We start from the raw sequence: 17,514 nt of genomic DNA, 5'->3' as shown, positions 1-17,514 counted from the left end.
AATGTGATCATAGCAATTAAAATGTTACAGTGAGAGTGAGAACAATATATTTCCTCTTTTGTTAGAGAACTCCTATGAAACAATTAATCTTTCAGATGATAAAATATCACAATTTCTTTTCTCTGTAATATTATAGAACGGGAAACATTAGTCTGTCTAAATAATAATCTGAATATCTATGAAGCTTTATTGTGCTAGGAGTTTAATAAGGAAAATCTACATAGCGGTTTGAGATTTCGTGGAATTATGTGTTATCTCTTTATTTCTTCTTTAGGCGGGTGCAGCTCATTCATTTAGGGTGTGCACTGGGTGAAAGTGGAAGATACTGTATTAGAAGCAAGCTTAGAGCATAGATATGGGCGTATAAATACTGTATCGCAACCAAGGCTACACCCACATATGGTATAGGACAATGTGTAGATATCATACTATGATATAACTAAGGTCCAGAGTAGAAATATGATACCAAACCAAGTCTTCTGGACAGATATGGGAAAGAACAAGCCCTAATGTGTAGAAATGGTACAAAAACAAAGGCTTTGTGCACATGTTCGATTGTAGAGGCGGAGGAATGAGCGCTGGCCATATGTACGGGGAAAGCTTTCTCTATCCTTTTCCCAGCGACAGTACGAATAAGACATGTATGTGGTCCCCGTACCGTGGCTGGGTGCCATAGACGTCTAAGGGTACGTCTATCAGCCGAATAAACGTTGTTCGTGTGCATGGGGCCTTAGGGTCCTTTTGGGTTTGTTCTGACAAACTTGTCCGTGCATGTGTAGGCTAAACTTAGAACTACTGAACTGAGCTGATATGCAGAGTTCAGTTCAGTGGTTGTAGGTTTGGTTTGGAAAATCACATTTGCCGGCTTAATGACCTTACTCATGGATATAGCCCCATGGCCATGCCTCATCTATAAATAAATTAAAAGACTCAATAGCAATGGGAAAATATGTGTAAATTGTATAAAAATATATGTGTATTTAACATGCATTTCCGCTACCATGGGTAAATAGCTATTTAGGCTCAAATAAAAATGGTTTTAAGAACCAAGTGTTGTATGTATCTTTCTACTATATGAAATCCAAATACGTAAATATTACATGAGGACTAAGACTAATGTGAAGATAAGGTTCCCTGAGCCAAGTACACAGATAAGATACTAGAAGCAAGCCTAGCATATAGATACAACATCAGAACCAAGTCTAGTTTCTATGTACTGTACCTGCACTAAGGCGCGTGTTTAGATATGGTATAAAGACTGACGGCAGTGCAATGAAATGCACCAGACACCAGCATGATATATTCTTACAGGGTTGCAGCCTTACAGCCTTGCAGCGCTAGGGACCTGGGTTCAACTCCCAGGGTCAACATTTGAAATAGTTTATATGTTCTCTCCGTGTTTGCATTGCTTTCCTCTGGGTCCTCCGCTTTCCTCCCACACTTCAAAACACACTGATTAGATTAGATGATTAGGTTGATTAGATTGTGAGCCCCATTGGGGACAGAAACTGATTCAGCAAGCTCTGTGCAGCGCTGTGTAATCTGTGTGCTCTATATAAATAAAGAAATTATTATTATTATTAGAGTACCCAGCCTAGATGTGGTGGCACCAGTACTAATGTATGCCAGCCAGAACATGTATTAAAGGGACTGGCCTGCACAATCTTTTTCTGTAGCCATCAATAGCAGCAGCGCTTGCAATATTCTGATCGTGTTAGCAGGCAATGACTCATACTGTCATTTTATATGTAAAATTGGTCTATTTTATGAAAATGTATACTTTGGTGAAACTCATATAGAGCTTACATATAAGAGCAATATTGTTCATTTAGTAATTTCAGGAATAGAGTGTTCAAGCCCACAAGAAAACCTATAAATGGAATCTTTGAAAGGTGCTGGAGGTGTAATGTTAGGCAGGAAATAGCGCAGTAGAAAACGCACCTACATATTAATGCATTAAACAGAGGAAGCAAAAAGCACCTAAATGCTCATGAAAAAGCGACTTTTGGAGTTGGAGTTGGAGAGTGTAAGCTTGACTATGAATCTGTCCTAATACAAATAACACCAGTAATAGGGATATAAGGGGTTGGCATAAACGGATAAGTTTTACAAAATTTGTATTCTCAGGTGGGTACAAGGTCCTTAGCACCCTGTTTATTAGTTACCACTAAGGTCGGGAGCACTGTGAACCCAGACATCCATTCATGGTGTGTGTTAACCCTTTGAATGCCACCAATGTTATCACAGGGAAAATAGACGCATCACCTGCAATCAAAGGGTTATCACCCGCTATTGTGCAGGTGGTTGTTCGGGTACCTGAACTTTTGTTCAAGACTGAACTCAGGGGACCCAAACCTGAATGAGTCTGTTCATCACTAGTTACCACATCAACATCCAGTGCCCCATTAAAGGCTAAGTAACAATCCCAGCTCTGCTGCATTACACATGAACATTTATTTTACCTATTGACTCTACACTATATGGAGCTAACTGCCAAGGAGAAAAGAAAGCCACATTTAATAAGTGCACACTTCCGGGAGTAGAAAGCCTTGCACTCAGTACACACTTGTCATGGCTATGCCGGGCATCCGCTGACTTTACTTGAACCTTCAATGAAGCACAACGCACAAAGGAAGCTCTTGCTTAAGAATTCAGTATGTGACTGTATAGGCTTAAGGCTGAGTGGCCTTTTTGCCCCGTTACTTGATGTACTGTATAAAGATACTTAACCTTTACATAGAGCAAATTATCAGCTGTTCACAGTACTGTATATGCTTATAACAAGGTGATCTTCTATTACTGCAGACAGATTCGTAGGTTCATATATGCAGTATATATATATTTGAATACATTCACTTTTTATATCGTACACATACACATGGATACAATATCATCTACATGTAAATGTGCCTCTGTGAGTCTCTATATTGGTTTTTAATGGTCCTTGGATTTAGCAGATTGCTGGTTTACAACCTATGAGTCTAATAAAAATTTGTGCCTGTCATGTGAAAAGAAGCCAATGATTCTGATTTACATTGACTATACAGATGGCTGATTATACTAATTATTCACTTTAAGAAAACAAAAGTTGTTTTTTCTTGCATTTTCCATTATTCACTTTAAGAAAAAAAAGTTGTTCTTTCTACCATTTTACATTATTATTTAAGATTGTAGGTGGCATCTTGTATTGCAGGTCACAAGAGCCAGTGCTGAAATTCCATGTAAAACATTTTGGCAGCCAAGGTAGATGGGAGCAGGGGGGAGCCCATAAGAGTGTCAGCTGTTTTGGGCTATGACACAGTGCTTTTACTAGCTCTACAGCTGCAGACTGTGTTAGATATTGTCCCCAGAGACCTGTAGCTTTGTGACCATAGCTTTGTGTTTGTTGTTAGTAGCAGCAGGATTGTGAAAAATGCATTTATATTTCAGGATTGGACAAGCTGGACTTGAAGTACTCTGGTGCACTGCTGTGTGAGATCTCATCTGAGTAAGAGCAGTAGCAGGCTTCTGATTGAATATTACAGCAGTAAGAACGAGCTGAGGAGCAGTTTGAATGCATATAAAAAACACAGCAGTGATAGGAGACTTCCCCAGTGCTATAGTCCAACTACTCCGGAGTAGGCTCAACGAAGAGTCCCCGCCCCAGTAGTCTCTCCGGAAAATTAGCATATTAGATAGATATACTAGATTAGGTTATAAATTGTTCTAGGGTTAGGGAAGGATAATTTAGGGTTTACAATATTAATGGCAACTTACTGTCAGATTTACCTTAATAGGTAGATTCCTGATGGTAGGTTTCCTTTAAAAAAAAACACAAGGCCCATCATGCCCTGCAGCTTGTGATGTAGCAGGTCAGAGTGCGTCTCCAAATATCACCAGGCACCAGCTCTGGGGACTAAAAATCATTTTAAAGTTTTCTAATCTTAGAAATTTTCTTTACTTTTCACACATATGGTAAAGTAGATTACACAGCATGTGATGTCTGATATTATCCGCTTGATGTATATGTTTATGCTGCGTATGGGAGGTATGAAACTGAGACCGTATTGTTTACCAGCACAACATATGTGCACACTTGACAGACAGATTTGGGACTTCTAGTGTACAAGCCCCAGCTGCAGTGAACATGCTCTTTTGAGATAAGTGTGGCTTTTCTTGTAGTAGCCAAGGCCAAGCTCTAAAAAGCTGCGCACATAATGCGGCTGTAATTTAATTACACACAGGCTGCTTGTTTAGCGGAGCCTGGGCTTTCAGCCTAAATGTTGTTGATGTGATAGGAAAAGAAAAACATCATATGATAGCCGTCTGTGCTTTCCCTCTTACTTTCATATTCCTGCTGATTAAGTTTCGGAGCTCCTATAAACTGGCAGATCTTCTCTCTCACCCTCCTTGTACCACGTATGCCAAGTATGAGAAGGTGAAGGATGCCGAATAATCAAGCGCTTGTATTGAGTTTCCATCTCTTTCTCTACTTGATTTGACCTAAACTTGTCCAGGAGAAGTAATTGGCAGGGATGTAATCACATAGATTTTTTAATTATGAAACAAAATGTAGGAAATCTTTCCTTCGCACTTGTATACTGGATCAATAGAAAATCTATTGCTAGAAGATGGACTGGAAGGCCTTTCATGATTGCTACTGCGGTTACTATGTGGCGTCTGTAGACAATAGTTCAGATATATCCTTGTGTCTGTGGCAGTTCTTTACACTAAAAAATAGGTGGAGCTTGCACATGTATTTATTATGTGTTTGCGCCACAGTTGTGTCGCGGTTGCACAAACTGTGCACCTTTAAGGTTGGGGTAGTGCTTAGTCGTAGTTTGTGTCACATTTATTACTGCGCTGAACCACAATTCTGTCACAACAGCATAAACCAAAGTGCCCCAAAATGGTCAACGGTGTCACGACCTAAAAAGACATCCTCACAACAGACCAGATTTACTACGAGCGTGCACCACTATTGGATTATTCACTTGAGTGAGGCATACTGCACAAAAGCAGATTGCACTAGTTTTGATATATCTGGGCCAATTTATTGGACTCATAAAGTGTCCTATGGTTTCAGGCATCAACCAACAGATTCTCATGCCTGGGTGAAAGTTTGTTTAAAGTCTTAGTTTACATTTGGAGATTTTATCATATGCCCCATTTCTCTGTATCATGCTTTTAGATAAGTTGCCAATGTGACTTTGCTTCCTTAATAATAATCCTTTAATGTTCATCAAGTTATTCAGCACTCCTTCTCCTTATTTTTGTGGTATGTGTGCAGACATGATTCTTTGTTTACACGTTTGAGCACTGATGACTAGTAGGAGCTGCAGCAGCAGAGTTATGACTCATCCTGCACCCCCTCCCCACCAGTGAAAAGAGAGGCAGAGTGGCCAATGCCATAAAAATGGCCCAGAACAGTGAGAGAGAGGAAGTTGTGTAAATATGCAGTAGCATTTGAGAACAGGGAAAGGCTGACGCTATCAAAGGAGGCAAAGTCACAGGTACATATACATTTCTAATGGAAGACATTGAAAATATTCAACCCTTTAAGCACTTAATTTTTTGAGGGGGGGGGGGTATCCATTCTTTCTATGTTATCAGGCCCCATCCACCCATTAAAACCATAACTAAACTTTAAAGGAAACCTACCACTTGAAGTGGCAGGTTTCCGATGGCAATACCGAGCACCAGCTCAGGGTGAGCTGGTGCCGGAGCTTATTTTAGTTAGTGTTTTAAACCGCGGTATCGCGGTTTAAAACACTTTTTAAACTTTATAGCCGGCGCAGGCAGGTACGCGCTCGGCGCTTACCGTGCGCGCGGCTACATAGGAAGTGAATGAGAGCCGCGTGCATGGTAAGCGCCGAGCGCGTACCTGCCTGCGCCGGCTATAAAGTTTAAAAAGTGTTTTAAACCGCGATACCGCGGTTTAAAACACTAACTAAAATAAGCTCCGGCACCAGCTCACCCTGAGCTGGTGCTCGGTATTGCCATCGGAAACCTGCCACTTCAAGTGGTAGGTTTCCTTTAAGCAACATAATAACATAGGAAGAATAAAAAGTCACAGAGGGGCTGATTTCCTTAGAGCAGTATTGCAATGTTTACTATAGAATTTATTTATTTATGCTGAATTTATTTAAAAAATGGTTCAGAAACCAGTTAAAAATTCTCTAGAGAAGATGTGCCACTGCTACCTGTAACTGGTCGTATATCATCAGTACAGTATACTGTGTATCTGTGCTGTATGTATCTGTATATATCTTTGCTGAATACATTCTAGAGATGAAATCTATAAACTGTTTTTGGAATTTTCAATGGTTTTATCTCTGAACCTGTGCAAGTAATAACAATTCATCATTGTTAACCTCCTGCGCTGTGTGATAGATGTGCACTTTGTTAATGTAGATCTGCTTTCAGGTTTAAGACATTACTGCTCTGGGGGTGGTTATGGATTTTTTGTCACAATTATTGCTTTTTTGGCTAGATTCAACTACAGCATGACAAAGCATTAATGTCTTCTCCACGCAGCGCGTACACTTTAAATATAGAGCGCTCAGCTGCAGGAATGAAGTGAATAAGCACATCCCTGGAATTCATTTGTTTGCATTTTTTGCAAATTGCAAACAAAAAACAATAAAACAAATGACTGCATAAATAAAAGCCTTGATGTGATGCCTCCATAGAGTAATGGCTAATGTGAAAACTGCCAATATCCTCGACTGGAAATTAGGATAAATTAGGTAATACATCTACTCCCTTCACACACAAAATAGTAAATAAAAACATCCCTGTGTCTATCAATGCAGAAACTATAAATTGGCACTGATAAGCACAGATTTAATCAAAAGTGTAGTACATATTACAAAAGCCATATACACAACTTGTACATGTAAAATGACCCATTTCCTGGCAGTGTTTTTCAATAAATGAGAGGAGGTATCAAGGTTATGTGGCTCCCCAGGTGCCAACAAATGCTTCCTAGGAGAGTTTCAGTAAGTATCTCAAGCCTTATTATAGAATTACAACTAAAAGAACCTTTAAAAGAGAACCTGACATGCTAGGCAGCATGTTATATAGCAGGAGCTGCGGAGCAGACTGTACAGAGTGTCCAGTGGCGTAACTTGACGCTGATGGGCCCCAGTGCAAAGTCTGTGCCAACCCCCCCCCCCCCCAACTATAATGTATGGTTCATAGTACTAGTCTTCTCATATGGGGAAGTGAGACCTTATGGGTCCCCAAAGCCTCTTTGGCCCGGTCGCAACCGCATCCTCTGCACCCCCTCAAGTTACATGCCTAATAGTGTCCTATCTGCAGTCTGCATGTACTACTATAGATAAGAAGGAGCTGAGCAGAATGTACAGTGTCCTATCTGCAGGCTGCATATTACAGAGCAGAAGATGCTAAGTACAGGCGGTCCCCTACTTAAGGACACCCGACTTACAGACAACCCATAGTTACAGACAGACCCCTCTGACTTCTGGTGAAGCTTTCTGAATGCTTTACTATAGTCCCAGATTGAAATAATCAGCCTGTAATGAAGCTTTATTGATAATTCTTGGTCCCATTGCAGCAAAAATTGTTTAAACTCCAATTGTCACTGGGGCCAAATGTTTTTTGTCTGGATCTACAATGATAAAATATACAGTTTCGACTTACATACAAATTCAACTTAAGAACAAACCTCCAGACCCTATCTTGTACGTAACCCGGGGACTGCCTGTAGAATGTATATAGTGTCCAATCTGCTGGCTGCATGTTATGGAGCAGAAGGAGCTGAGCGGAATGTACATGGTGTCCTTTCTGCAGGCAGCATGTTATAGAACAGGAGGAGTTGAGCAGCAATAACATGGAGTCCTATATGCACATAGTAGAGCATAAGGGCCTGAGCAAAATGTGCGAATTACAGTTATTTTTATCAATTGCATTTTTTTATATTTAGCGTATACCTACTGTAGTTTTGGAAAATTCCTTTACTTTTCAAGAATTTGCACAGGAAGAATGTTATAGAGCAGGGGGAGCTCAGCAGATTGCACATAGTTTCCTATCTGCAGGCAGCATGTATTTCAGCATGAGAAGCTGATCAGATAGTTCCCTGTCTGCTGGCAGCATGTCATAGAGCAGGAGGAGCTGAGCAGCTTGTACACAATGGGCAGTTGCATAACTTGAAGCTGATGGGCCCCAGTGCAAAATCTAATGTATGGTATATAGTGCTAGTCTTCTCATATGGGAAATTTATACCTTATGGGCCCGGTTGCAACCGCACCCTCTGCACCCCCTCAAGTTACACCCCTGATAATGGGGCACATTTACTAAGAGCAGTGCAAACTATGTGCAGTTTGCCTGTGTATACTGCAGAAGGCACCAGACTCAGGATTTCTGGCGCCTGCTCATCATGAATCTGGCGCTCCCTGCATTGCCCCAACAGAGTGCACCAATTTTGTTTGATGCACCTTTAACATGGGGCATGCAACACATTTCTGTTGAACTTTGCAAAGGGGGGTCTTTTATCTAATCTCTGTTTGTTTTGTCTTGTTTTTGTCTTTTTTTTTCATCTGCTTCTTTGGCAATTTATAAATCTCACTTTTTCCTTGTGTTACATATGTGTCAAAAATGTTGCTCAAATGTCTCAAGTCTCTTCTTCCCATTTTTTTTTTTTTTTTTTTTTTGAATTTTTATTGTTTATACAACAGTGAAAAAAGGCCAACAGAGATTCTGAGACCTTTGGACCTAGAAGACAAATGAACAGTGTCCATTTTATAAGTGTTCCTTAAGTATGGTTTCTTCTGAAGTTTTTTGCACCAAAGAATGTTAAGATAAATGTAACCCGTGACATTTACAAATTCTAGAAGGCGTCTTAATGACGAAAAACCAAATGTCTGTCAGACTTCAGAGCACTTTTAAAAAAGTCCCCAAAAAGTCGCAAAAATGCAATGCGCCAAAATAATCTTAAAAGAGACAGAAAAAAATGAATAAAATATTGATAAATAACCCCTAAAGTGTCAAATGGGCAGTTATTGGCAGCTTTCTCTGTTTTAATGCTGATATAAGCTGTCAATCACTCATTAGCACCACCCACTGGTCTTCTAAATGCAACATATGCAGAGCTTTAATCAAACCATTTACACATTATATTGATTCTTTCCTTCACAATATTGGCAGACTAGTTTCCATTTTTCTGAAGACAGGTTCCCTTAAAATGATTCTAAGTATTCTGAAAGCTTCTTGCTATCGGTTGTCTCATCTGACACCTCCATAGGTTTGTCATGGGAAAGTCTGGTCAAAACTGGGTCAATGGTATCTTTTTCTAAATACATACATAAATACATAATGTCCCCCCACCGGGGCCTGACCGCAGTGTGGGGGCAGCTGGATTGAAATGTCTCTGCGTTTCCTTTTATCAGATATGACATCACGTAGTACTGTACCTCTGGACATAATCATATTTATTATACAACTACATCTCTACTCTGGAAATGGATGACAGATGCCAGGGGGCATCAATGACAGAAATAAGAAGCTCGCCTTTTCTCTTTTTATTCCCTTAGAAATGGTATTGGTTAGGATAGAATATGCAAATGTTAGACTGTATTTGTATTCTCAGAGTAGGGTAATAGGGCACCCACCTTGTAATGTACCTTACCCTGTGCATGTGCCTTTTATTTTATACGGCAGAATTGTGCTTATTAAGGCGACAATTATTATTATTTGTGTTTCAAGGTCCATTTTTTGGTGTTTTTTTTAAACTATGATTTTAGATTGTGCTGCAAGGGCTTAATAATTTGGCGCATGGCAGAAAGTGTGTGCAATGACTCTCCGTATTCATGGAGGTGTTCTAGAACTTGGTAGCAGGGTCGGCTCCAGGTTTCAGTAGGCCCCTGGGTGACAGAGCCTCAGTAGGCCCCTGGGTGACAGAGTCTCAGTAGGCCCCTGGGTGACAGAGCCTCAGTAGGCCCCTGGGTGACAGAGCCTCAGTAGGCCCCTGGGTGACAGAGTCTCAGTAGGCCCCTGGGTGACAGAGTCTCAGTAGGCCCCTGGGTGACAGAGCCTCAGTAGGCCCCTGAGTGACAGAGTCTCAGTAGGCCCCTGGGTGACAGAGCCTCAGTAGGCCCCTCGGTGACAGATCCTCAGTAGGCTCCCAAACAGCCCCTCATGTTTATTTTATATAAAGCCCCCTCACACACTATGGTTTCATTTTATACAGCACCCCTTAACCCCATGGTTTCCTTATGCACAGCCTTATGTGGGACCCCCAGGAGCTCTGGGCCCTGGCACTTGCCCGGGTATGTCCAGTGCTGGCACCGGCCCTGCTTGGTAGAGTTTCCTTTTGTGGGTCTATGTGTGCGAAACAAATCGCATCAGAAAAATGTGTAGGTAAACTTAAAGTGCAGGAAAAGTATTGGGGAGAATAAGAAAACTGTGCCCGAATTGAGAGACTAATTAAAGTCGTGAGCCGCGGAAAAAGAAGGAATATGTGTGCTCTCCGACGCATATTAAATAGGTCACAGGAGGAACACCAGAAAAAAAATGGCAGCCCACTCTAAAAATCCGGCGCAAATAACATAATAAATATGCCCCATTGTACCCAGGACAATATAACCAGGTGATACTCTGTATACCACTGCACATCCTCTTGCATATGTGTGAATTAGTTCTTACAGATGTATGCATTAGCCTACTTATCGTATTCCGAGTATGGCAATTCATCAGTAATGTTTGGTTTGTTGCTTCACTTGTACAAGCTTATTAGTCATTTGAGGCTGATGTATCTGTCATGTGAATCACTTGTCTCGTGTACATAATGAAGCTCCTTCTATATGCACAAGGAAGCAGAGAAGGAATTATCTGTCAAATCTTATAAAGGTTCAGAACTTTTTAAGAAACCATTTACAGACCACTTAATGGCTTTGACAATATAATGGCAGATTGGAGCATGAATGTATTAAAATATGAACAACATTGCAGTAAATGACAGAGAAAATATCTTCCTGCATAGAGTTGTCTTTTTCTTTTCAAATCTGAAGGAAATATGAAAATATTAGAACAAATTGCCTGGAAACCATTGCTATTAGGGGAATAACAGGAACATTGTGTAGGATAATCGTTCACATTAAGGTGTAAATACATCAATGGACACCTGACACTATTCCAGGGACAATGTAGAGAGTTATGTGGGTGGTGATCAGGATCCATGTAATATCCCTAGGACCTGGCTAAATAGTAAAAAACAGGAATCATTGCACAGGTAGTGAAGAGATTAAGGTGCTGACAGTAAAGCTGAGAATTATTAAAAGCGATTATTATTATTTACAGGTTTTTTTATTCTTAATCAATCCCGGTACATCATAAAGTGACAATGACATAAAAACTGTCAATGAGATTCCCCTCTGTCTATTTATCTATCTATTGTATCTATCTACAATATCTATCTATCTAGACAAAGGTGTGGCACACATCAAATTGTCGCCACTTTAATGAACCTCGCCTTGGTTGGATTTATTTTGGAGAGCTGCCTTCTTTACTACTACATATCTACCTATAATCCCTCCCCCTAAACAATTTAGAAGTCCAAAAAATTTATGGTATGTTTACTTATCCAAATGTTATGAATGGATACACTATATCTTATGAATAGCCAATTGTTCCATGAAAGCAACAAGATGACAACATAAAGTGACTTGACTTGTCTAACTCACCTTTAGCTCTATGAGAACCATTTATGAATGCCAATTTGGCATTGAATTTTTTTTTTTATCACTGCTTTTGTTTTGTGCAGATGGAGTGTTTTATGATTTCCTCTTTCTTTGCGCCGTGGTAAAGATGTGGAGGAGCCAATTGCCTCTGCTGTATTTAATAACTTTAATGTCAGAAAGACTTGGATAGGGACAATGGTAGGGAGCTTAACATTTAACAGGTTTGGGACTCATCTTAAAGAGAACCCGTCGGGAAACATAACCCCCTAAACTAAATCTATTTTCATAAACTGCCATTAGAAAGCATTGCCTCTATCCTGTGACCTGTGAGATGTCCAATGAGTCATTATCATATTCAAGCTGTCCAGCCTATTCATGAGTGGGAGGCACAGTGTGTGAGGTGTGAGGTATAATGGTGTAATGGCTCCTCTATGTGCTTCCTGATGTTGGCAGTCACGGCCCCTGCAGCCTGTGTGTATAGGAGAGATACAACAGCTGTTATAGTAGAACAAGTCAGGTACTTGTGTAGCTGATGTCTGTGTCTCACACATGTGTATTAGGAGGGAGATCATGTCAGCAGATAAAGCACATACATCAGCAATGCTTTACTATACATTACACACAGACATGTGCAGGGGGAGGAGAGGAGGGGGGGTAACCAGCCTCTGATAATGTGACCAGCCTCATTTACATAATAAAGTAAAGATGATTTTACAATGATTAATGTATGAATTGGCTAGATAAAGGCTGGGATGGATCCTTGTGAGCTGCTCCAACATGTAGGGGTGACAGTATTAGCTGCAGCGACTTGATGACAGGTGTCCTTTAAAATAGGCACATGCTACACAGGGGTAATATGCGGGAAAACTTTTCTTTCATTTTGAAGTTAGAGTAATGCACTTTAAAACTCATCTTGGATGTGGAATGCTGCATTATTGCTGGTTTTGTATGGTATGGCTGGCACAGCCTTCTGAAAGCGTGCACCCTACATATACTTCAGAACATATTTATCATACACTGGAACTACTTGTGCCAGAGTAAGACACTGGCCGCAGCCCCTGGTGTTTGCCGGATCTATTAAGAGGCTTCGCTGTCCTGACAAATACGGCTGCACATGCGCTGCACCGCCAGAGCTCTTCTACACCAGATGCAGCCCATAGGCTGGGCACAGACACAGGGGGCAATACCGCCCCCTCCATTCCCACCTGGTATACATGGTAAAAATCACAATTTATGGCAACTGCACTGGAAATTGCGCAAAAATTTAAAACTTAACATATGCTGGTGCATGGTGCATTAGCGTAAGATGCAGTTACCTCCCCCCCCCCCAACTCCAGAATCCGCTGGATTTATCAGAAGGCTCCAGTCTCCTGATAAATCAGTCTGGGGCTGTGCCACCGCCATTACTGCAACAGCTCTGACCTTGCGTAAAAAAGCGCCTTAGCCTGCACTAGAAACGGTTTCAGGCTATGCACTTTGTGTGGAGGTGGAATAGAGGCAAATACCTTTAATTCTTTGCTGCGCACTGGGAACTGCACCTATTTCAGAGCTTGTATGCCAGGCAGGGGTATAACTTGGAGAAACAGGGCCCCACAGCAGACTTCTGAATGGGACCCCCTTCTGCCTTAAAAAAATATACATATTTGCATCCTCACACAGCATATAGACACCACATACACAAATACAGCATAAACATATATGCGGTATATACACACCATATATACATACAGCACATACACACGTATACAGTACTATACTATATATCATCTATATGTCCTCATATTTAGGCAACTTTAATGTAAATTATTAATATTCCATAATTAAGCTGTATGTTATCTTTGACAGAAAATGAATATTAATCTTTTTCCGTCTTATTTTCTCTTAGGGTCGCTGTTCACGAGAGAATTGTAAATACCTTCATCCACCACCACACTTAAAAACACAGCTAGAAATAAATGGACGGAATAACCTGATTCAGCAAAAGAACATGGCGATGCTGGCCCAGCAGATGCAGCTAGCCAATGCAATCATTCCTGGTACTCAGCTCCAACCTGTGGTAAGTCATATCATTGGATCTACCTTGTAAATGGAAATGCAATAAGTCCCTATCCGTTCAGTGTGACAGTGACTCTTTGAGGGTCATTTATCTTATCCATGTTTGTTTTGGCTTGTTTTTGTCGTTTTTTATCTGCTTCTTTGGTAATTCAATCTCACTTTTCACATGTGTTAAATAGTTTTTTTTTTTTAGATCTCTTTTTGAGACATTTGTTACAAATGTCTCAAAAATGTTGCACAAATGTCTCAAATAACTTTTTTCCATTTTTCAGATCTTAAGCAATTTGAAATGATAAATGCCAATTGTGACATTAAGCACATCTGAAATAAAAGATAAATTTGTCTTTCATTTCAAAATGTCCCCAAAAAGGCGCAAAAATTGCAATGCACCAAAAAAAACCTCAAAAGCAGACAGAAAAAAAAAAACAGGAAGAAAAATAAAGATAAATAACCCCCTTTGTGTGGAACAAGACTCTCGAAACTCCTGCTTCCTCTATTACTAAAACCCCTTTACAGGCACAATAGATGAACAACTCTATTCATCAATTTGTAGATTAGTTACAAATTGTCAGGCACAGAATCTGAATATTTGTTGATTCACTTTCATATATCTTGTGTATACATACAATAATAAGGAAAGGCTTGCATTCTGTCTAATCCTTTACTATCATTGCAATGAACACTGAAATTAAACTTTTTTTTTAATTAACGAAACAAGAAAAGACCTATTTATACTTTAAAAACAAGTGTTTTAGAGTTCTAGAAGAGGTTATATGTCAATTTCCAGGAGAATTAAAGCAGTTTGGTTTGAATAGATTCAGACTTCATACAATAGACATATATATATATATATATATTATGCACATGATGTCCCTACACCCTTACAGGATAATCCCATCCTGGAAGTCCCGGGTCACGTACAAGAACTTCATCAGAGGTCACAGTGGGCAGAAGGGCCCGTCTTTAACTAGGAGTCGTCTGTAAGTCAGGTGTCCTTAAGTAGAGGACTGCCTGTATAGGCTAATTGGGCAACATGAAGTCCCCTATTCTACTGATTGTGGGGGTCTCCGCTGTTGAACCTCCTGTGATCAGACATTATCCATTATTCTGTAGGGATAAACGCCTCTAATCACAAAGCCCATTTTGGGGGTTTGCACGGGGAAATAAATACTTTATCTGTAAGGGGTTATGTGTGATAATGAAAAGTAGCTTTTCACGTTAAAAGAGCTCCCCTGAAAGACCAGATACACCCCATGGCTAGGTAAGGCTCTATTTTTGGCAAACTATTAGAATTCCAGTAACTGCCTCTGGAGGGAGCAAAGTGTTAAATGTTCTTTTGAATTTAACAGCAACTGGATATTTTTTGTAGGCTTTTTTTTCTGAGTTAAATCTGAGCCAGCATTATATCAGGCAGCATCTTAAAGGTCACGGCAAGGCGATGTATTTCTGTTTACTCACAACGTGTCACTATGGAATTTATAAAAGATCACAACCGCACTAACCAGGAATTCAGCTCCGGAGGCGGAAAGTAACATAACACAAACAATGTATGTGGACCATTACTGTCAGGGAGAGGTGGACTTTACTGTATGCTGAATAGTACAATGAGATCACGTAAAAGCTATATACCGTGATGTTTTCCTGTACAAAAACAATTTGGAGTATTCCCGGTTATATGCTGGAATGTAATTATGTATTTGTATTTGTGTATAGGTACATAGAAAGGGAAATAATACAAAAGTTAGTTTGATGTTTCGCAGCGGAATTCTTATAGATTTTCACTATTTGGATATATATATTTGCCATTTGACAGCTAGAATGTTAAATATTCCTTCATTCCTTTGGTACTTCATACATGAGGTTAAATTGGAGATTACTTTATTGCATATGGATGACTTTTAAACAAGAAAGTCTATTTATCTGTGTACAGACAGTATAAACTTCTGTGGAAGTGCTTGGATCACTGCCTGGCACTGAAGACAATCTCTGATTTCTACTTGACGCTCCAAGAGAACAGGGAGTTCCAGATTCGAGAGGCTAGAATGTGATGTGTCGGATACAGCCAGATCATTTCATGATGAGTTTCTTGAATGATCACTATTAATATGGAATATTCTAAGGCACCTTCTTCTAGAACATCTTCCTGTCCTTACTGAAAATGTTACTATTTCTTTGGATGGGTTTAAATAATGTCAGCAATTCCCCTACAAGAAATAGGGCTGGACTGTAAAACATTACTTGGAGTTTAGGTAGACATAAAGGCCCCATTCTTCAGTTGAGAAACAAAGTATACTTTATTGACTAATGGGAAGGGGACAGAGGGTTTTCATGGGCTTACTCCTGAAGAGTTTATCCAGCTACTTTAAAAATAGCAAATTACATCTGTTTACTATACAAACACTTTAATATGATAGTATAGATAAGATGTCACGCAAGATGTCAAAAAATGTCAAGGAAGCCTTTCATCACAGATCTTGTTAATAGGGTAGATCCGTTGGCCGGTTCCTCTAACCCAGTGATGGCGAACCTTTTAGAGGCCGAGTGCCCAAAATGCAACTCAAACCCAACTTACTTATAGCAAAGTGCCAAGACAAAAATTAAAAAAAAAAAACACATAGGTGTTTAATATAGGGACTTCTGTAATAAACGTAAAAAAATCCTGGCAGTGTACTGTTGTCCGCTGCTCGCCTAAAACTGTTGTATACTGTTCAAGGGGAAGGATTGGGGCAGAGCTCAGGTACACCTGCAGCTGATAACCAGCATTATAGAGAGAATTGCCCCATTTTAATATTGATGTATTTTATTTATAGCTATGTCATATGTCACATGTAGGGGTCTGCTGACCTTTATACATGACCCCAATCCCAGTGGTGTAACAAGACACCAGTGGGCCCTGATAGATAGATAAATAGATCATTTTTCTAGATACATAGATATGAGAGAGACAGAGAGATAGATATGAGAGAGAGAGATAGATAGATATGAGATAGATAGATAGATATGAGATAGATAGATAGGAGATAGATAGATATGAGAGAGAGAGATAGATAGATATGAGATAGATAGATAGATAGATAGATAGATAGATAGATAGGAGATAGATAGATAGATAGATAGATAGATAGATATGAGATAGATAGATAGATATGAGATAGATAGATAGATAGATAGATAGGAGATAGATAGATAGATAGATAGGAGATAGATAGATAGATAGATACATAGATAGATAGATAGGAGATAGATAGATAGATAGATAGATAGATAGATAGATAGATAGATGATAGATAGATAGATAGATAGATACATAGATACATAGATAGATACATAGATAGATAGATAGATACATAGATAGATAGATACATAGATAGATAGATGATACATAATAGATAGATAGATAGATACATACATAGATAGATACATACATAGATAGATACATAGATAGATAGATAGATGATACATAATAGATAGATAGATACATAGATAGATAGATAGATACATAGATAGGAGATAGATAGATAGATAGATAGATAGATAGATAGATACATAGATAGATAGATAGATAGATAGATAGATACATGGATACATAGATAGATAGATAGATGATACATAATAGATAGATAGATACATAGATAGATAGATAGATAGATAGATAGATAGATAGATACATAGATACATAGATACATAGATACATAGATGATACATAATAGATAGATAGATAGATAGATAGATAGATAGATAGATAGATAGATACATAGATACATAGATAGATAGATGATAC

General features: G+C 39.4%; 1 protein-coding gene across 15 annotated transcripts in view; it reads left to right on the top strand.

Moving 5' to 3' along the window:
- The window catches only part of MBNL1 (muscleblind like splicing regulator 1), a 134,674-nt gene that overhangs the window by 89,239 nt on the left and 27,921 nt on the right, over positions 1-17,514 (top strand). For all 15 annotated transcript variants that reach the window (XM_072143020.1, XM_072143019.1, XM_072143018.1 and 12 more), the window contains one exon: positions 13,564-13,734. In XM_072143020.1, the coding sequence (XP_071999121.1) occupies positions 13,666-13,734 (69 nt within the window). In that variant the 5' untranslated portion in view covers positions 13,564-13,665. The remainder of the gene's footprint in view (positions 1-13,563; positions 13,735-17,514) is intronic.

This window comes from Engystomops pustulosus, chromosome 3 (assembly GCF_040894005.1).
Source record: "Engystomops pustulosus chromosome 3, aEngPut4.maternal, whole genome shotgun sequence".
Taxonomy (NCBI): domain Eukaryota; kingdom Metazoa; phylum Chordata; class Amphibia; order Anura; family Leptodactylidae; genus Engystomops; species Engystomops pustulosus.
This window is presented reverse-complemented; position numbering and strand designations above follow the sequence as displayed.